Source organism: Ooceraea biroi, chromosome 3 (assembly GCF_003672135.1).
Source record: "Ooceraea biroi isolate clonal line C1 chromosome 3, Obir_v5.4, whole genome shotgun sequence".
NCBI lineage: Eukaryota > Metazoa > Arthropoda > Insecta > Hymenoptera > Formicidae > Ooceraea > Ooceraea biroi.
This window is the reverse complement of record NC_039508.1, coordinates 10,552,485-10,572,153: the sequence shown is the minus strand read 5'-3', so window position 1 is coordinate 10,572,153 and position 19,669 is coordinate 10,552,485. Positions and strand designations below refer to the sequence as shown.

Sequence of the window (19,669 nt, the reverse complement as noted above, 5' to 3'; positions counted from 1 at the left end):
AAATATATGGTGGAGAGTGACGTGCCTCACGTGCGTTAATCGCGAGATATCGCGCGACTCGTATCATCCAATGGGAAAGCCCGGATTTTCGAGTGATGTTGCAGACGTGAATCACCACTGGCCACTGTCGTCGCGATACCAAAAAATTGTGAAAAAAGCCGTTTCAACGCATCGATAGTTTCGCGTGATCGATAGCGTATTTTAATTCGTGTTCCAGGATGATTCTAAATTTTCGGAGCGGCAGACGTCGGCCATTTAGATTCCATGCGTAGATATATGGTAATCAGAGAATAAATAAATCTCGACACGATAACGCGCGCGCGGTACCGATAAATTACATCGATAGTGCACGCAAATAAACGCGAATCGATGCGCCATTTGTTGTTACCCGGTCACCGTTCTTGCAGGCTTTTGATGACTCATAACCGCAAAATCTCTTGCCTCATTGTAATGAAAGTCCGTGGTATTAATATAATAACAATACACGCATAATATATACCAGTACCAATACCAACAAAGCGAGGACGATAGAGCTGACGCGGATCTCCAACACCGCATCGTTGAAGGTGTCGAAATACCGAACGGAAACCGTTACTGGTTCTACGAAGACGTTCGTATCGGCTTCGAAAACAGCAGTAACGAGATAAGGCAAAAAGGAGAGACAAAGTGATTAGAAAAGAAGCGGGATTAGCGAAGGAGCAAGACGGAGACAGAGAATTCCCGCCACGAGATCGCTGCGAGATCGGGGACAATCGGACGTGCTCGTCCTTGCCGGGCGCGCCTCTCATCGGAACGCACGCGGAGCAGCGCGGAATGCCTCGTGTACCGCCGGCTATCATTAATTAATTAAACGTATCTGGTGCGGGCTTGGCACTGCGACGCCAGCGCGGGGAGGGGGAGTATCGCGAGCGACCGTCAAAGCTCACGGATAGTCACGTGGCCGAACGGTCTCGTCATCTCGGTCGCATGATGACTGCCGCTTCTCGTGGTAGTGGTGGTGCTTAAAGCGGCATTAATGGTAGTGAGGCGACGATAGTAGTAGTGACAGTAGAGCGGTTGTCTCTTCAATGACAGACAGACTTTGACCAGCGAGGTGTCCGAAGCGTTCCGTGGAAGGGGGAGGGGTGAGAGCCTCTACCAGCTCTCGTCGTCGTGAATACTCATCGGCGGTGAATACCACCATTCAAGGTAGCTCCTGCCGACTGCTGCGCGTCGTCGTCTGCGTCGAGGGCGGTTTACGCTCGCCGCAGTAGAGAGAGGTAACTTGTGGTTACGTTTACATGCGCCCGCGCGCGCGCACAGACGCAACTCGAGGCACGCTCACCCGCCACTCACTCCTCACCGTCGCGTCGCGTCGTCGCAGCGCGGAAACGGCGAGGCTCGTAACGCGAGCACGCGCGCACGCACCGCCACCGCACTCCCGTCCGTCCGGTGGCGCGTCTCAGATCGCGCGGTACATGCCAGAGCGGCCGCAGCGGTTTCGGGTAAGTGTCGCGGTTTTCTTTCATCGGGATACTCGCGGGAGGTGTCCTTTCCTCGTGGCGGTAACGTGGTGTTAATTCCCTGGTTACGGTGAGAGCGAGTTTTTTTTTGAGAGACCTCGTGCCGATTTAACACCTCGGCCTGCTGCTGATGTTCAATAGTGATTCTCTGTACTGATAAATGATCGTAGCCTCTCGCGAGCCGCGTGCTTCTTAATCGGGGAATTCCTGCGTTGTCGGTAGCCCCGTTGTCGGACATTCCGGCGCGCTAACGAGCCATTTGTAGTGATAGTGTCAAATGTGGGTGTGCTGCATGTAATGTAATACGGCGTCTGTGATCGGTGCTCCGGTTTCGCCTAATGCAATTCGAATCGATCCAAGTTTTCGTCTTCTCATGTTATCACGGATATCTGTTTGCAGGAAATAGAACAATGAATATTTTGAGGAATATTTCAACGACCTTCTGGTCGCCGGACGTTTGGTTGCCTCCTAATATAACATGGGAGGACATCAGTCCGAATTCAGACAATATGTACGCTAACTATCAGCATTTAGTATATCCTTTGCCTATGGCGTTCGTTATGTTAGGGATAAGGTACGCTCTTGAAAGGTAAGTTCGCCAGAGACTCGAGTTTTTTGTAACATTTTAAATCTTTTCTTCTAATATTAGTGCTTAAGTTTCTGGAATTTTATGTATTCCGCAAGCTGTATCTAATACAGAAATAGATATATTTATTGTTTTATGTACTACTCTACGTTAGCATAGGCATATGAATATAATAATGTATATACATTGAGAAAATATGTTTAAAGATACTTACAATCGAGAAAAGATTGAAGGTGCAAGATTTGTGTAAATCTGTTTCTATCTATTCAATCTATTAATTCTATTCAGAAAAACAACTTTTTTAGTCGACTAGCAATGTATTTAGTTCTAAATCAATGTACACAATATTGACAGTCAGGTTGACTAAAAAAGTTTTTCTGAATAGATTATTTTAAAGAAGTTGTTTTTCTTCATACCCAATTCACTAGCAAAGATAAGAAGATTTTAATATTGTCACTGATAATCTGTTTAATTACTTGGAACAGATATTTGTTCTCTCCGTTTGGAAAATGGCTCGGTATAAAAAGTACAAGAAGCAAAAAGGCAGTGTCCAATGAAATATTAGAGAAAGCGTATCTTAGTAAGAAAACTAAGTATAAGCAGGTGAGTGTACAGCGAAGAAGTAAAGTTTCATAATTAGATGTGTGGTAATGAGTCAACGCCAATGAAATAATTAGCAATTTATTACGCAAGAATTATACTTTCATATGTAACTAACATTAAGAGTATTATGCTTAAATATAATGGTAGTTAAATCATGTGAATGCAATATTAATTACTAATTGATGTATTTCATGTGTATCATTTACATGTTACATTAGTACCTTGTAACACACAACTGTGTTTTAAGATTTTGGGATTGGCTAAACAATTAGACTGGTCCGAGAGGCAGGTGGAGAGATGGCTTCGAATGCGCCGTTCTCAGGACAAGCCATCTACTCTCATAAAGTTTTGCGAAAGCTGGTTAGTTATCGTCATAATTATAAAATATATTGCAGAAATTACGATCAATTCATTAATCAATTAATTTTAATTAATAATACTAAAAATAATCTTTTACCTTTATTTTAGTTGGAGATGTTTTTATTATGCATATTCATTCTTATATGGCCTTTATATCTTGTGGGATAAAGCGTGGTTGTGGGACATAAAACATTGTTACTACAATTACCCGTATCATCCCGTTACCAGTGATATCTGGTGGTATTACATGATATCAATGTCATTTTATTGGGCATTAAGCTTCTCTCAGTTCTTTGATGTAAAAAGGAAAGACTTCTGGCAAATGTTCATTCATCATATAGCCACAATTTCGCTTATGTGTTTCTCGTGGGTCGGCAATTTGACGAGAATCGGCTCCCTGGTTCTGCTAGTGCACGATAGCGCGGACATATTCTTGGAGGTAAGAAGACTTCAAAGGGAAAAAGGAACGCTTTACTATCGATTTATTTTACACTTTTGTGACATTTGCAGGCTGCGAAAATGGCCAAGTACGCGAGTTATCAAAAGTTCTGCGATTGTATATTTGCCATATTTACAATACTGTGGATTGCGACGCGCATGGGTGTATATCCGTTTTGGATAATTCATAGGTACGTGTCGTTGCAATTAATCTTTATGAATTACTGATCGAGTTCGGATTTATTGATTGAAATTCTGTTACAGCACGTCGATAGAAGCGCCTAAGATAGTACCGATGTTCCCTGCGTACTATATCTTTAATTCTCTATTAATTTTACTACTGTTTCTCCACGCGATTTGGACTTACTTAATCATTAAGATCGCATATCGCGCTTTTAATGCTGGTCAGGTATGTGATGCTGATTTATATAGATTGTCGGGTGCACGCTCGTTGAGGCATCTTATCAATGTTAACGAATAAAATATATACTTATATGCTAATTTCCTTTTTTTATGGCAAAAACGTTACAGATGGAGGGTGATATTCGCAGTAACAGTAGCAGCGACGAAGTATCCGACACTTCGGCCAATAATACTCCTATAAACAGTACCGCAAATTATACTAACAAGTCAAATTCGAGACCGAAAGTCCACTAACAGAAAGCATGCTAGACGAGAGATTGTTTTAGAACGATACCCAAGGCAGATTATTCATCCAAGCATTTATCCAGGTGCTAATCTATCTTCCTACAAATATAAAATATTCGTCACTATTTTACTCTCATTATTCAGAACGCTAACCATCGACATACCTATCTAATCGTGAAATGAAGATACGTGTATTTTTTCTCTTATTCTTTGGTAATACTTTTCTTCAACTAGTTTTTATGCTTTTGTATATCACAAATCTGCCTGCGATCTGTCAATCCTCGTGAATTTGTGTTGGACAAGTATTACACACCAGAGGACAACGAAAACACAAGTGGAGACAATCCTTATTATTCGCGTATCACTAATTTATACGTGTACGTCTATCTTTATTTAAGTATTAAGTATAGGTATGCACACTTCTTTGAACGAACTTTCTTGATGCTTAGTTATGATAAGAATGGACCAAAGCTACAAGACGTGTTCAGTGCTCACTGGACTCCGACCGTTTTCAAAGTTTTCGCATAACTGCTCTGAAAAATGTATTTATATTTATATTTATAAATATAAATACATAGTATATTTATTTATTTTCATATACTTTATCGAAGAGTCGGTGATCGATAAGTAAGGATATTGCGGTAATTAATTTTTACACTAATTCACGTTCTTTTGTAACTACTCTACCACAAGTGACTCTCTTACGTAATGTTCAGCCAGACACGTTTATTTGTGCATTAATCCATTTACTGCGTCGATGTTATTTAGTCTAAGTATATCGAAGAAAAGTGTATTTCCGCGATGCTCTTATCGCTTAGGTCATTGCAAAGAACTACTTTTGCATTTATCAACGAATAAATACGGATTACGTAAATTGTACCTTGTACTTATCTGTGAATCTTTCTGAGTCATCTTCACAAGTATTAATCATTTTTGCATAATACGGTTACATTATCGTGTATCTTCAATAAAATTCCTTACTGATTCTTTAATTCCCATTATTTTGCTCTCTCTACTGTTTTCTTTTAACATATAAAAAAAGCTATATTAAATATGATTGTGTATGAAATTAAATCATGCACGATTGTATGTTTGTTTTAAAATTACCGCCCTGCAACGAGAATCAATCAATACTTTTGCGTCGCCATAATTACTCCAACGTGTGCTTACTAATAATAAATTCGACAAATAGTTTTTTCTGTAAACAAACTTTACAAGAAACTTCACAAATTACAGATTTATTGAACTCGATGCATGAGTTAATAACCTCTGATAGTGATATTTATTGCAATGATATTTATCACTATAATTTTATTTATTTTTTTTTTAAATGTCCCGGTTGGGACGAAAACGCCTTCAACCCGCCTCTCTAGGGTTATTTAGCGTAAACTTCAAAACCATTTTTCCATTCAATCCCTTTTAAACTCAATAACACGTTATTTCTCCATTCAATCGCTTGTAAACTCGATAACACGTCCAAAAACTCAAAAATACAACAACCAAAATCACATACTATAATTTTATACGCTTTACTTGGTTAGATTACCGGCACTGAAACTTCCTACGGGAATAAACATGGCGGTGGCAAACGTCAAACTACATCGGAAATTAGTTACTAAACCTGTCACACTCGTGACTCGTGTGTTGCTATTTGGAGCGTAATTATGTAAACGGTAGCTGTGAGATTCAGTTATTAATCGTGCACCATAGCTCTCTTCCCTCTTCTGCGTGTTCGATGCGGAGTCAGCCGATCGAAGGAGTAGTGGAGGGGATCACCTTGACTTGTCATTCAAATTTAGCCGGTCCATGCTCCGATCACGCTGTCGATTCGATTAATGAACACTTGCGCGTGATATCAGAAACATGGGAGGAAAATGGTCCAGCATGGATCCCTCGCAGGTCGAGGTTCCAGAAATAGAGACCCTCTTGAAGAGGGATCCTTATTTGAAGCCGTACGAGAATGACATTCGCCGGAGGTATATCGCTATTTATTTATGCGTAATCACCTGCTTTTTATTTGTAATTATTTTATTTATTTATTATCATTATTCGCTGTTCGAATTTGCATCTTCAAAGATACTTCGGTACTTAATAGAAATGGCCTGAATTAAAACTGCTTTTACATTTAATGCAAATTAAATACTGAGCATTGGCCACTTTTTCTCGTCTTTAGATATGCCATATTCCTGGATTACGTTGAGAAGATACAGGCAGGAGACGGGGACCTGAAACATTTTACAACGGCATACGAGAGTTTTGGAATTCACGTTCAAGATGACAACAGTGTCGTTGCAATGGAGTGGGCACCTGGTGCGCAGGAAGTGTTCCTCACTGGAGATTTCAGTAAGAATCATATTTCATACACTGTAATTATTCTAGTTTAATGTTTCATCAGGCTTGATGTACCGCTATTGCTTCATTACGCAGATAATTGGAACAAGACTGCTACGCCATATAAGAAACTGGAGTATGGAAAGTGGGAGCTGCGTTTACCTCCAAATGCGGATGGCAGTTGTCCTTTGAAGCACCTGTCGGAAGTAAAACTCATCATCAAAGATCACAATAACGAGTTGCTGGAAAGACTGAGTCCTTGGGCGACTTACGTAATGCAGCCACCGAATAAATCCGAGGGAACTACTTACAAGCAACGCATATGGCATCCTGAAAATGTATCGGACGTTACTGATCAGACATATCTATATCCTGCATGCAAGGAATTTCACGAGAACTTTTTTTCAGGTGTACAAGTTTAAGCATCCCAAGCCGAAGAGACCGGAGAGTCTCAGGATTTACGAATGCCACGTCGGGATTGCTACGCAGGAGCTGCGGGTCGGTAGCTACCTGGAATTTGCCAAATTGGTGATACCAAGAATCGTGAGGCAGGGGTACAACGCGATACAGCTGATGGCGATCATGGAGCATGCTTACTACGCAAGTTTTGGGTATCAGGTGTGTACTCGCGTGAAGCGTGCACCGAAGTAATCGCCTACGGGCGAGCGTGCAAGTGTCAGCTGTGTTACTGATCAGATCTGTATGTCCTGTTTAATATTAATAAGGTGACTTCCTTTTATGCGGCTTCGTCGCGCTACGGAACTCCAGAGGAGCTGAAGGAATTGGTGGACGTGGCGCATCAGCACGGTCTGTACGTTCTGCTGGACGTGGTGCACTCGCACGCCTCCAAGAACACCTTGGACGGCTTGAACATGTTCGACGGTACGGACGCGTGTTTCTTCCACAGCGGCAGTCGCGGCGAGCACTCGCTCTGGGACAGCCGGCTGTTCAATTACGGCGAGTACGAGGTACTCCGATTCTTACTGTCCAACTTGCGTTGGTACATCGAGGAGTATGGCTTCGACGGATTCAGGTATTCATTTAGTACAGTACTATAGCTAAATATTGATGACTCTTTATGTGCATTTAATTTTTCATCGAAACTTAATAATTCTTATTAACAATAATTCTTTGATGTTCAGATTTGATGGTGTCACATCGATGTTGTATCACTCGAGAGGCTTGGGACAGGGCTTCAGCGGCCATTACGACGAATATTATGGCCTAAACATCGACGTGGAAGGCATAGTGTACCTGATGATGGCTAATCACATGCTGCACGAAATTTATCCAGAGATCGTCACGATTGCCGAAGACGTTAGCGGCATGCCAGGCGTTTGCAGGTATGAATGTTCCTAATCAATCGAAATACACAAAGACTCTCGTGTAATAATTTTACAACCTCGTGAAATGTGTTTAAGGCCCGTCGCGGAGGGCGGAATGGGATTTGACTATCGATTGGCCATGGCTATCCCCGACAAGTGGATAAAACTGCTAAAGGCAGTCAAGGATGACGACTGGAATGTCGGTGACATTTGCTGGACACTGTCGAATCGCAGATGGATGGAGAAAGCGGTCGCTTACGCGGAATCTCACGATCAAGCCCTCGTGGGCGATAAAACGATCGCATTTTGGCTCATGGACAAGGAGATGTACACACACATGAGCGTGCTAGGCTCGTCCAGCGACATCATATCGCGCGGCATTGCCCTCCACAATCTAATCATGCTGATTACGCACGCTCTGGGTGGGGAAGCTTATCTAAACTTTATGGGTGAGTAGTTGGAGCGATCACTCGCGCACGATTTGTGTACTCTCGTGAGGCATATTGAAAAATCGTAACGATGTTTGGAACCGCACATGCTTTGCAGGCAACGAGTTTGGTCATCCGGAATGGCTGGATTTCCCGAGGCACGGCAACGCGGACAGTTACCACTACGCCAGGCGTCAGTGGCAGTTGGTGGACGACGAGCTACTCAAGTACAAGTTCATGAACAACTGGGATCGCGCCGTGAACACGCTCGAGGAGAAATACGGATGGCTGCATGCTCATCCTGCAAGTAGTTTTTACGATTGATTGTTTCCTACGTTTTTGAAAGCTCAAAATTATCGGCGAAAAGATTTAAAGAATTAATTTTTTAAGATTTACAGAATTAAAAGTAATCCCGCGGATCGTAATTTCAGGGCTACGTGAGCTGGAAGCACGAAGACGACAAGGTGATCGTCTTCGACCGAGCGGATCTCGTGTTCGTCTTCAATTTTCATCCAGTCAAGTCGTTCGCCGATTATCCGGTCGGTATAAAAAATCCGGGAATGTACAAAATCGTCCTGTGCAGCGATGATGAACAGTTCGGTGGAGGACGTCGCGTAGACACGAACGTGCAACATTTCACGCAAGCAGAACCATTTTCCGCGCATCCACACAAGATGATGATCTACATTCCGTGTCGCACTGCTGTAGTTTACGCGCGGATTGGTAACGCATCGTTATAGTAACTCTTATTGATACTGCACGTAAAACGTGACATTAATAAAAATTATTACATTTTAGATGGATAACTGCTGTCTCCATGGAAGCTGTCCAAGAATCCATGATGTAATAACTGAAGAAAATCGAGTTTATTACGACTGGGATTAGAACAGTTGCGTAATAGTCTCCCAAGAGGTCCTATTTTTATAGAGTATAACTCAGGAACACATAAAGAGATAAGCGATCAATCCTAGAAAAAGCTTTTTCTTTGGAACTGTTATTTTTCTCTCTTATGTCCAAGTGCCTGACTTAAAATATACGAGATAGGTTTTATTAGAGATCTTATGGATTGTATCAAATTAATATTCATAAGTTCGACGGAACAAAGATGTTCCTTTACGCTGCAATAGACTGTCACTAACAATTATGCTTACGTACTTGTATATCTGTACAAGTGCGTCTCTCCTTCCAGTCAGATTTTTATATTAAAATGTATATCTGTATATTTTGGTTATTAATTTACAAATGTACATGGTTAAATGTTCCATAAAACTCTTTTGAACAATCTATACTCATTTCTATATATTTTCTCCTTTACATAATTTTAAATAATACAAAAATTCTATCTACAATTTGTTATACTGCTGAAGCAGGACTGTCTGCAGCTTCAGCAGCACTGAATTCGACCTCATTTACATCGTAGTCTTTCATCTTCATTTCTAGCAACCACCAGTTATCTAGAAAACCTATATCCACTATCCTTTCGTGAAAGGTTACATATCGTGGTTTTAGATAAGGGCAGACGGCCCTGTACACTGAGCAATCTTTGTCATAATTGTCTAGCCAAATGAGAGACAAAATACCCAGATTTAGTCTCCTGACGATTCCCTCATTATAGCATTGTTCCAACCATTTTATGTGCTGTACCGAGACGGGGTTGCGTACGAGTTCTCCTACTTGTATTAACTTTGTACTACTCTGTAGCAATTGCTCCCTAAACATAGTTTCATCTGGATTATGTCGACTAGAGTAAAAGCAACCTCCTAGAACTGTATGTGCCATTATTATATTTAAGACTATATTTATAATTAAATTAAATTATTTATAATATATAGTATAACTATAATTTCGGAATGCATGAGAAGTGGATACATACTTGTAGCATACATCGCGGCACGTATAGGACGTTCTCTACAATCTTTGGCAACGTCGATTGCGACATCCTTATAATCTACGTATAGACTGTGCCAGTATTTTGCTGCAAAACAATAAGGTTATGTTGTATTAATATATACGATATTTACTAATAACATATTTCAGTAATTTACCCCAACGTTCGAGAACAGTTCCCTTGATTCTCTCGGGCATTTCATAGTTGCTGATTTTATTGCTGATTTCATTAAATCTAGACGTAAACAATCTACTAAAAGCTCCCCTGAGTCTGTGAGAAAGCTGAACCACTTGTTGGGAATTCATGTCAAACCTTAGCAGTGATTTAAACTATAATAATTCATCGTACAGAAATTTCAACATTACAATCACGCTACACGCAATGTTTAAATTGAAATAGGTTAGGTTCCATAGATGGGATACATAACCTATAAAGCCAATTCATTTTGAAGTTACGCGACACCCATCATAGGCTGTAGTCCAGTTAGCGCTACGAAAACTACGAAACACTTTCTATCCTTTTTCTTCTTTCACCTCTGGGAAGTTCTTCTTTCAAATAAAAAGAAGGATAGAAAGTATTTTATTTGTAGCATTCGCAGTACTAACTGGACTACGCTGCATTCCGCAGCGTCATTCAGAGGAAATTCTAGTAACATTGTCAACCAATCAGGTAGCTCACTTACTAGAAAACTCTGACAATCCCTAGAATTTAACCATATATTAGGTGCGTTTTACAATATCCCTATGCAATATCCCATCTTCATTTTTTATTATTCAAGACTACACGTACAACCTCAGCCAAAAGTTTCGAAAAGTTTTATGTACCGTGTTGGCCGGGAAGGCGGATTCGCAGTGCCGGTTCTCGACTTCGTAGAGCCTAACGCCTCTGTTTAATCTTTTACCGCTTTAGAATCAACAGCCCACAGCTCCGGTAATCGTTCGTCGTGTGGATTCGTCATCATGTTTAATCAGCTGCAGTCCGTTTCCGGTGCGCGATCAACTCGCAATTTCCGTTGACGGAGAACGCGAACGAGCGATAAGCGGAGGAAGGAGGAGCGACGTCGGTCCTCCTCCGGGATATTGTTTCTCGAGGCTGCACTTTGTTACACCCTGTGTACTTGAGACGAAACATCTGTTCAAAATTCATACACGGCGTTTGCAGCTTGTATGAAAAAGGAGGCACAAGCAGAACAGGAAATGCAGGGGGTGCAGCCGGAACGTACGAACGGAATGTAAATACATTCGGAGCAGCAGAAGAAACGAGACCGACAAATTGCGGGGATGCGTAGGTGCTGCAATTAACGGACGTTCGCTCTCGCCTGTACAGTCATCGCCAGCTCGTCGCTCGTGACAGCCGTGACACGACGGGAGCGCACGAGCGAGCGACGCGCAAGGTTCAGTGAGCGCGCAAATGTCAGATGCGCTTGTGACAGCGAGTGGCGACAGTAGGAATGTGACCGGGCGCAGCTCGGCGCTCTGAGAATTTTCATAGAGGAACGAGAGGTCCGCGCGACCCACCCAGAGTCGTCGTGAATCTTGCGCGATGGAGAATCACCAGGTACGTGAATCCACGTAGGAGCGCGTCGAGTCTGATTAACGTGATCTACTATGACTCATTTCTTCGCGAGCCGAGCAGTTCCTTTATTCTCCTCACGCGTTGAAGATTTCGGTATATCTTGCTCCCTGGTTTCGCACATCTCATTCTTCTGTCTTCCAGGTAAGAGCGCTGTACGACTTTACGGGTGAATCAGGCACGGCGGAGCTGTCCATCACTGCTGGTGAGGTTTTGACTGTTATACGGGACAACGTAGGAGATGGCTGGTGCGAGGGTTTCAATCAGAGTGGGCAGTCTGGTTTGTTCCCAGCGGCTTATGTCCAAGTGATCGAGCAAACTGCACCCTCTTCCAGTATGTATTGTATCTTTATTTCTGTAAAATGTCTGCCACATGTTTATGTTATCTATTTGTATGTTAATGTACGATTTGATCTCGTTCGATAAGAGATAAAATTAACTATCTCTGAATTTGATCTCACGTACGCAGATGCTATGACCTCATCGCAACAAAGCTCTGGCGACTACTGGGACGACGACTGGGATGATGATTCCGAGGTTGGCCAGACGCAGCCTTGCGTTCCACCCACGCAACAGCAGCAGCAACAACCACAGCTTATACAACTGCCGCAGAATAACATCGGTGATTACGATCAAATGCATACTATACATTCTGTGATACCAGAGAGGCCTATACCCAATGTACCAAAGAAAAACAATAAGTTCTCCACACTAATCAAGTCGGGAGAAGACAGTTTCTTGATGGGTCACTCTAGAGTGGCAAACGTGCCTGAGAGTGAGAGGATCTTTGTAGAGGAAACTGATCTCGGCCGGTGCACGTGGGTGCCGACCGGGGAGTCCTACAGTTGCGTCGTCACGTCGCCTAAGAAGGAATCCAAGCTGAAAGGTCTCAAAAGCTTTATCGTTTATCAATTAACTCCTACGGTAAGACAGGTTCTCGCATCTTTTGCCTCTGTTTTTCTTATTATAATCGAGCGCTCCTTCTAACATCGATTTCCGCTCCACAGTTTAATAATATTCAAGTCTCGAGAAGATACAAGCATTTCGATTGGCTGCACGAACGCTTAGAGGAGAAGTACTGCTTCATTCCGATCCCGCCCCTGCCCGACAAGCAGATATCCGGCCGATACGAGGACGCGTTTATCGAGCATCGACGCACGCAGCTGCAGGAGTTCGTCAATTACGTCTGTCGCCACCCGGTGCTGGCGCGTAGCCGCGTCTGGGAGCACTTCATCACCTGCACCGACGAGAAACGATGGAAGGCGGGCAAACGACAGGCGGAGAAGGACGAGCTACTGGGCGTGAATTACTTCAACGCCCTTCAATGCCCGGACACGCCGCTTGACGCAATAAAGATGGAGATACAGACGGACGCCTTCGGCAAATTTATCAGCGGACTGGATCCAGTGGTGAAGAACTTCATGGCCATGGCAGTGGATCAGGGGAAAAAGCATCAGGTGCTGTACAGAAGAGAATTCCAGAAAATCGGCCAGTCGTTCACATCGCTCGGCCACGCTCTGGAGGCGGACGACAGTGGTCGCGGAAAATTGACGCGTGCGTTGAAAGCCACTGGTGACGCTTACAACGATATCGGCAGGCTCTTCGACGAGCAACCCAAGTTCGATTGGGAGCCGTTAGCCGATACTTTCCACATTTATCGCGGTATTATTAGCAGTTTCCCTGACGTCATCAGTATCCATAAGGTATTTTGCATGCGACTCGGTGTTAATTAACGTCATCCGAATGGCTGAATTATCAGTACGTGCATATATAATTATCAATACATGCTTTATTTTTTTTACAGAGCGCCGTGCAAAAGCGAAAGGATTGCGAGCGACTGGTCAGCGAACACAAAATGGAGCCGCAACAATTACGCGAGCTCTCTCATCGAACTGACGTGATAGCTCGCGCGCTAATTGCCGAAGAGACGCACTTCCAGACGGAGCGGGAAGTTCACATAAATAAAGCCATTAAATCGCATCTCACTGAACAGATTGCCTTCTATCAGAAAATAGTCGACAAGCTGCGAGAGGCGTTGAGCGCGTTCGATGAATGAGGCTCGTGGGCTCGTAATGCAACGTGTATTTAAGTAAAAATCTGGTCATTCTAAAGCTGACTATCACTGCTAACGAACGAATATATTCCGCGATTAATGACTACGAATCCGTACCAAATCCGTAAATAGTTTCAGTAGAATTTGTATATATTAGATATGTCTGAATTTTGCTTGAATTGAAATGAATCAGTTTGCGTTGCGAATGGTCAAACTGAAAATAAGAAGTTGATCAAAACAGCTGGATACATATAGATTGATTATCGATCGTTTAAATATTTGTGATCATGTCAAGATCGGTATGAAAATTCTGTAATTGATGATTATTGATAGATTAGGAGAAATTGTATTAATATATTATGCGTTGATATTAATTTTAATGTTTGTCCACGTACACAGACACAACACACACACAAACACACATGTACACATACAGCATTAATTTCGAAGCTAATTTATTTGTTTTGTATTCTCCATGATAGATTTCCGAAAATGGACGTACCACATTATATATCGTGTATATACTTGATCTTTACGCAATCGATGTATTTCGATTTTCTTACGAATGTCAATCGCAAAATCGCGCTGCATGTATTGCAGCGTGAACCGTTACGCATGCAATATTTTGCAATTATTATATAATAATTTCGTAACTAAAAGTAAACTAAACGAAAAAATTTGTTCTCACAGTTGTTGTACGACGATAAAAGTCGATAATCGCATTTTCGACGTATGAAACATTTGTAACGTGTGAAATTTCTTGCAATATTCTGTTCACAGGACATATCAGAATCAAAGATTTATGTACATACACTTGTGCAAGCTCGTGCTATATCGAATTCTTACATTTACAATACGAGAGCGTCAAAAGCGTGTAACGAGCAGCTAAATATAGAATGTACTGTGAAATCCTGTTTTGTGTGACTTTGATAACGCCGATTGTTTTCTCCGCGTAGAGAAACGCGAAAATCGCTGAGCAAAGATTAAAACTGCTTGGCACGTATAAACAAAGAGGGGGGGGGGGGGAATTAATCTGCATGCAATGTGTTTTATAAGGTATTAATAAAGGCAGCCGTGTCGCGTATGTTTAATCAAACGCAATTATTATCAGCGTAATTGTGACATAAATCTACTTATACGTTTCTCTAAATAAGAAATTTTGCGCCAGGCGCAAAATAATGATAGGGCAAAAATAACAAAACGCAAAACACGCTACATTCTTGTTATCGCATTTAAATAAATTGTACAAATAACAGAGAGCTTATACATATAATTATATATATATACACGTTAAGCATAGGCACATACCAATTTTTATAAACGATATTGGTAAAAAAAGCGACTGTTCTTCTTTTGGAAAGGAATTCTAATAAACGGCCACTGAGTCAAGAATTAAATATCATTTATTATATTTTATCACATTCTCAGAGTCAACTACCATATAAACAATGCTCATACCGTTTCCTATCGTTGCCACGCCTTCGTAAGTCGAATTCAATTTCGTTAACAAAATATCTCTCGGTGGTATATCTGACGGACTTTTTTCGCGCTTTTATAAACGTGATCAACGCGGTATACCAGTACAAATACAAGTTCAAAGGAAATTCAATGACTGTGATGGTCGTCAAAGGAAAATCATTGTGCTGGCCAGTGGCAAGTATAGACGCGCGTCAGAGACTAATTTTGTACAAACAAGAAATAACGAACCCACCCGTAGCTACTACTGTCCCAAGTTCATCGATGATGGATGTGGGACAGTTTTTTTCCTAAAGCACTTCACGTATATATATTGCGTGTGACAATACTCTCTTTTTTTTTCCTCTAATTACACAAGCGACTCGTACAAAAATAGCGCCCTGTTTTGTGCAACCACATGATCACGCATACTCGACAACTTAGTCACATAAATAAAATAAATCGTACAACACATTCAATGCGCCGTTCGCTCTACTACTTAGGTCTATCTCTCGAGATACGTAATATCGTTTATCTGCCATATAGGGCCAGTCGTTCTCCTCGTTCAAAGGAGCAACTCTGCGAACAGAAACGGTAATGGTAACAGAAATCAATAATTTTCAACAGCGCTTCAAGCAACATTTAAAATAAGAGTCTCCTCTCTTCCGCATCATCCGATTTGTCGAGTACTTTGCTCCTCTCAGATGTAGGCCATAATATAAAAAGAATACACGCTATAGTACAGAGGTAAGCTTTCGAGTCACAGAGCCTGACAGGACAGTGTTGAGATGCACGTAAATATCGCGAATCGAATCGAGCGTAACGAAAAAAGGTGACAAGCCGCATTATCCAACATCACCGAAAGGACATCATTAAACATTGGCACATTTCAAACTATGTTTTTTTTTTATTATTTCATTTTATTCTGTTTACTCCGTAACGGCCGAAAGCAACGGCGCGAATATTATTATATCGTGGCGATTATTATTATATCCATTATAGACAGTATAGAGAGAGAGAGAGAGAGAGAGAGAAAAAGAGAGAGTTTATTTTTCTTTCTCGTGTATCTTGTTTGCGATAATAAGACGGCAAAATTGTCTCCGGGAGGCGGTTACTGAACTCCGTGCGTTTGCGTTTCCTAGCGTAACGACCGCAAACATTGTACAATGAGAAAAATACAATAGGAAGATATAGCACTTGTGTGTACGTGTACGTATATGTGTGTAGGTGTGTGTGTGTGTGCACGCGTTAACGTTACATGAGCGGTGCAACGCTCGCTCTCTATCCAAGATAATGATCGAGACGACTCCCAGTAATAACGACGACGTGCACCTGAGCGTCAAAAGATCCTCGACCAAGGAGAAGTTCGGGACTCCTGAACGTCATCGTGCACGTCGTGCTATTACCATCGCTCCTTTCTCCCATTGCTCTGTGCACACAGCAGTCGGGTTGGCCTTTACATTTTTGTTTTTTTTGGTTTCGTTAGATGAGACTGCACTAAACGATTCGTTCTTGTCGCTACTTAAGATCAGCTTACATTTACATCACATTTACAGTATTCCTGCCGATATGTGTTTGTTCACGTAGCACGGTACTTTGAATATATAAGCTAAGAAGCTCCATTTTAGATCTCCCTTTTTTTAGAATTTTCATCGCAGAGCCATCACAACGCGCGTTTGTCTAGCATAAAACGAGTGTCCACTAGCGAATCTCTCTGATTAGATGACATGATGTTGATCACACGCGAAGCACTTTAGCATCGGATATAATCGAAAGAAACGTATTAACTCGAACGCTGCAAATTACGCTGTTAAAAGAGCATGCTAATCCTTCCAATCGATTCTGTATCAATGAGAAAAATATCTACAATAAGCACCCACAATCGTTTTCAATTCTTCGCGTACATGCTGGTGTGTTAAGGCGTGTGTGTGTGGGCCGCTGTATATACATTCCTCATAAGTACATCGACCTGATCACTTTTAAGTATCTATAAGCCTCGTTCTCGGAAGGAATTGCTATCTCGCGCAACAAATACTCGAAATACGTCACTGTAATAAGCACCGGTTAGGGTTTCCACTAATGGCACGTATGGTAATGTACCACCATCATGTCATCCAAGGCACTTCAAGAAGTCGGTTTACACAATGAAAGACACCAATGTAGTCTAGTGAATCAGCGTACCGAGGTACTCAGACAAGCGTAATTAATTAACGGTAATCAATTAACAGTAATTACATGGCTGCAAACGTGTTTCACCGCGCCGGACGATTCGTCCGACGACGGTGAAACAGCGCGTCCGTCGTCAATGGAATTCAGGGTTGCGATCGAGAACACGTGAAACCTGACAAGTGAGAGTACGAGGTTTTTAAATTCGCAAGAGATTCTTTTTCCGCGGCCCACGCTCTGACCTTTCTTCTCTGACGTTCTTACATAAAAAAGCACTGCACTCTTGCAATCCAACGCTAAGATCCTTCGCGAACGACTCGTTGGAGATTCACTACGGGGCGAGGTGTTCTCCAGCGCATCCCCAGAATATAATTGCATCGCGGTCTCTAGCATATTCCTCTCTGTATATCTCCCTCACATCGTGAAGTGCCCGCTTTACGGACGGATGCCTAACGCGATAATGCCAAGAGATTCTTATATGTAGAGTTTAATTCCGAGAGAAAGAGAATACATTGTAACAACGGGGAGAGACGGGAGGCTGCCCGCACGATAAAGCGCAATATTAGCGTTTTGCGTCGCTCGGTACTCAGATCTTTTTTAACAAGAGCCCATATGTTCCAAATGTACTTCTACTTCTAGCTAATCACGTAACGCAGAAATCGCTAGTCGGTCTCTGAATTTACTCTGTGGATATGTCTTGCGAAAAATTTGTTAGCTTAGCTTCACAGCGACACAGCGTTATATTGTTTGGCCGTGTGCTTCAGCGTGTATAATACCGCGTTACCAAATCTGCCTATGATATTTACTCCAGCGATCGATCGTGCGTTCCGTAACGCGTAGAAACATATTTTGATTAAGGCATGATTTACAAAAGTTCCATGCAAATGCATTTACCTTAATAATGATTTAACGGTAGAAAATCAAGTTGCATGTTATACATATTTGTATATCTTGTACGAGAGAGATTCAATTCTACCAGTCTTCATATAAACTTAATATATCGACAGAATTTCGCGATTTTCAGATCTACCAGTGACAAAAAAAAGTAAAACGCGATAAAAAAATTAAAACAGTACTAAATAATGTTTCCTTTTATCTCTCGTTGACTCGAGACTTAGCTAAAGTTTGAACATCTATATCATATCATCTGTCTACGAACTGGAATAAATTGCACTGTAAAATCGACTTTCCGGTCTTGTCAATGATAAAACGACATAACGTAAAAATAATTTACTCGATCTCTCTATCGTTTGCCTAGCGTGCCTGTATCACATAATATTCCGTATATGGCACTATTCCAATTGTTAAAAATAATATCACTATCTTCCTTCATGTATGTTGTCAGGCATTTGTTTCTTTTTTTTTACAAGTACTCGTGTGTGACGAAGCTATTAACGCGAGCCTTCTAATACCATCGTGAATCACCTCGGAGGCATAGCGAAAATAATACGGCAATGTAACGTTTTTACACATGGAAATAATTACAATCGCTATGGTAGTAAGTATACAGAATCGATTTTTCCCTTGTTGTGTATCTCTTAAAATCAGGCACGCAAGATAGCTAGCTATGTGAGCTTAGACGACGCGTATTTGTGCATTTTATGTACACCTTATATCCTTTAAAAGTAGAAGTGACAGTACAATGTATTAATATCAGCTGGATAATGTACATATACGTATTTACGTGTCAAGCTAGCTCAGCGGATCTCATTCGAGGTCCTACGTTAATATAGTAATACCACTCTATGTATATATACACACGTGTATATACACACATGTATGTATACATAGAGTAGAAGAGAGAGATAGAAAGAGAGAGAGAAGTATACATACGTACGGAATACGTATTACGCAAGATTATAGCGCACTATACAAGTGTTCGCTATGCAAGCACTTACACAAGATCATGTCTCATCTGTACCAAAGGATACGGAAACACAGTACGGTGTGTAAATAGAGGCAAGAAAAAGAAAGAGAAGGTAAAACAGATCTCAGGCTACAAGTCTCTGTGCACTAAGCGACCTTTCGACGTCTCGTCTCTGCATCTTGATAAAGTAGACCTTTCCGGATGAAAAAAACCGAACGGAAGTGTAAAATTACTACGGCAAACAGGCAAAGAATATTTCTATATATACCGTTCTGAGATGTGTATTACGAGCGAGCAAGGATCGAATCACATAGGAACTGTAATATATGGAATCATATTGTGTTCAACGGCACAGGTCTCTATGCTGCACAGAATTGTATCAAACAGCCGCGCTACTTATTACACCGAATTTTACAAAATATAAAAACTTGTCGTTGTACTGTTCGT

At 41.6% G+C, this 19,669-nt stretch overlaps 4 protein-coding genes across 6 annotated transcripts; 3 read left to right on the top strand and 1 right to left on the bottom strand.

Annotated features, from left to right (window-relative positions):
• Positions 1-904: 904 nt before the first annotated feature.
• LOC105276915 (ceramide synthase 6) lies at positions 905-5,016 on the top strand. Of its 3 annotated transcripts, none has more exons than XM_011334936.3 (8): positions 905-1,259; positions 1,902-2,091; positions 2,574-2,691; positions 2,939-3,051; positions 3,160-3,490; positions 3,562-3,680; positions 3,754-3,898; positions 4,021-5,016. In XM_011334936.3, exons 2-8 carry the CDS (start codon positions 1,913-1,915, stop codon positions 4,144-4,146), a joined length of 1,131 nt encoding a protein of 376 aa, XP_011333238.1. In that variant the 5' UTR covers positions 905-1,259; positions 1,902-1,912; the 3' UTR covers positions 4,147-5,016. The 3 variants fall into 3 exon arrangements, with proteins under 3 accessions (XP_011333238.1, XP_011333237.1, XP_019886439.1); XM_011334935.3 differs by lacking the exon at positions 905-1,259 and adding an exon at positions 1,354-1,484; XM_020030880.2 differs by lacking the exon at positions 905-1,259 and having other exon boundaries at positions 1,607-2,091.
• Positions 5,017-5,220: 204 nt separating this feature from the next.
• Positions 5,221-9,505, top strand: LOC105276916 (1,4-alpha-glucan-branching enzyme). Its single transcript, XM_011334938.1, has 10 exons — positions 5,221-6,113; positions 6,311-6,480; positions 6,565-6,806; positions 6,877-7,086; positions 7,194-7,501; positions 7,611-7,811; positions 7,890-8,242; positions 8,340-8,524; positions 8,653-8,944; positions 9,020-9,505. The coding sequence occupies exons 1-10, from the start codon at positions 6,001-6,003 to the stop codon at positions 9,025-9,027; spliced, it is 2,082 nt and encodes a 693-aa protein (XP_011333240.1). The 5' UTR covers positions 5,221-6,000; the 3' UTR covers positions 9,028-9,505.
• On the bottom strand, positions 9,506-10,609 carry LOC105276911 (mitochondrial import inner membrane translocase subunit Tim29). Its single transcript, XM_011334922.3, has 3 exons — positions 10,267-10,609; positions 10,095-10,196; positions 9,506-9,987 (listed from the first exon to the last, which is right to left on the bottom strand). Exons 1-3 carry the CDS (start codon positions 10,412-10,414, stop codon positions 9,575-9,577), a joined length of 663 nt encoding a protein of 220 aa, XP_011333224.2. The 5' UTR covers positions 10,415-10,609; the 3' UTR covers positions 9,506-9,574.
• Positions 10,610-10,964: 355 nt separating this feature from the next.
• Positions 10,965-16,217, top strand: LOC105276909 (sorting nexin-9). The gene is made up of 5 exons (XM_011334919.3): positions 10,965-11,666; positions 11,826-12,015; positions 12,151-12,605; positions 12,689-13,384; positions 13,486-16,217. The coding sequence occupies exons 1-5, from the start codon at positions 11,652-11,654 to the stop codon at positions 13,735-13,737; spliced, it is 1,608 nt and encodes a 535-aa protein (XP_011333221.1). The 5' UTR covers positions 10,965-11,651; the 3' UTR covers positions 13,738-16,217.
• The last annotated feature ends 3,452 nt before the right edge of the window (positions 16,218-19,669 follow it).

What these genes read in the sequence shown, in the direction of transcription:
- LOC105276915 (XM_020030880.2), top strand. Translation starts at nt 1,841, where the DNA reads ATGCAATTCGAATCGATCCAAGTTTTCGTCTTCTCATGTTATCACGGA. An exon ending in AGAAAACTAAGTATAAGCAG is followed by an intron (nt 2,692 to 2,938) that starts GTGAGTGTACAG and finishes CTGTGTTTTAAG; the next exon opens with ATTTTGGGATTGGCTAAACA. An exon ending in CCGTTTTGGATAATTCATAG is followed by an intron (nt 3,681 to 3,753) that starts GTACGTGTCGTT and finishes ATTCTGTTACAG; the next exon opens with CACGTCGATAGAAGCGCCTA.
- LOC105276916 (XM_011334938.1), top strand. Translation starts at nt 6,001, where the DNA reads ATGGGAGGAAAATGGTCCAGCATGGATCCCTCGCAGGTCGAGGTTCCA. An exon ending in ACGCAAGTTTTGGGTATCAG is followed by an intron (nt 7,087 to 7,193) that starts GTGTGTACTCGC and finishes AATATTAATAAG; the next exon opens with GTGACTTCCTTTTATGCGGC. An exon ending in GATGGCTGCATGCTCATCCT is followed by an intron (nt 8,525 to 8,652) that starts GCAAGTAGTTTT and finishes TCGTAATTTCAG; the next exon opens with GGCTACGTGAGCTGGAAGCA.
- LOC105276911 (XM_011334922.3), bottom strand. Translation starts at nt 10,414, where the DNA reads ATGAATTCCCAACAAGTGGTTCAGCTTTCTCACAGACTCAGGGGAGCT. An exon ending in AACTGTTCTCGAACGTTGGG is followed by an intron (nt 10,197 to 10,266) that starts GTAAATTACTGA and finishes ATTGTTTTGCAG; the next exon opens with CAAAATACTGGCACAGTCTA. An exon ending in TGCCGCGATGTATGCTACAA is followed by an intron (nt 9,988 to 10,094) that starts GTATGTATCCAC and finishes TGGCACATACAG; the next exon opens with TTCTAGGAGGTTGCTTTTAC.
- LOC105276909 (XM_011334919.3), top strand. An exon ending in GCAAACTGCACCCTCTTCCA is followed by an intron (nt 12,016 to 12,150) that starts GTATGTATTGTA and finishes TCACGTACGCAG; the next exon opens with ATGCTATGACCTCATCGCAA. An exon ending in ACGTCATCAGTATCCATAAG is followed by an intron (nt 13,385 to 13,485) that starts GTATTTTGCATG and finishes TTTTTTTTACAG; the next exon opens with AGCGCCGTGCAAAAGCGAAA.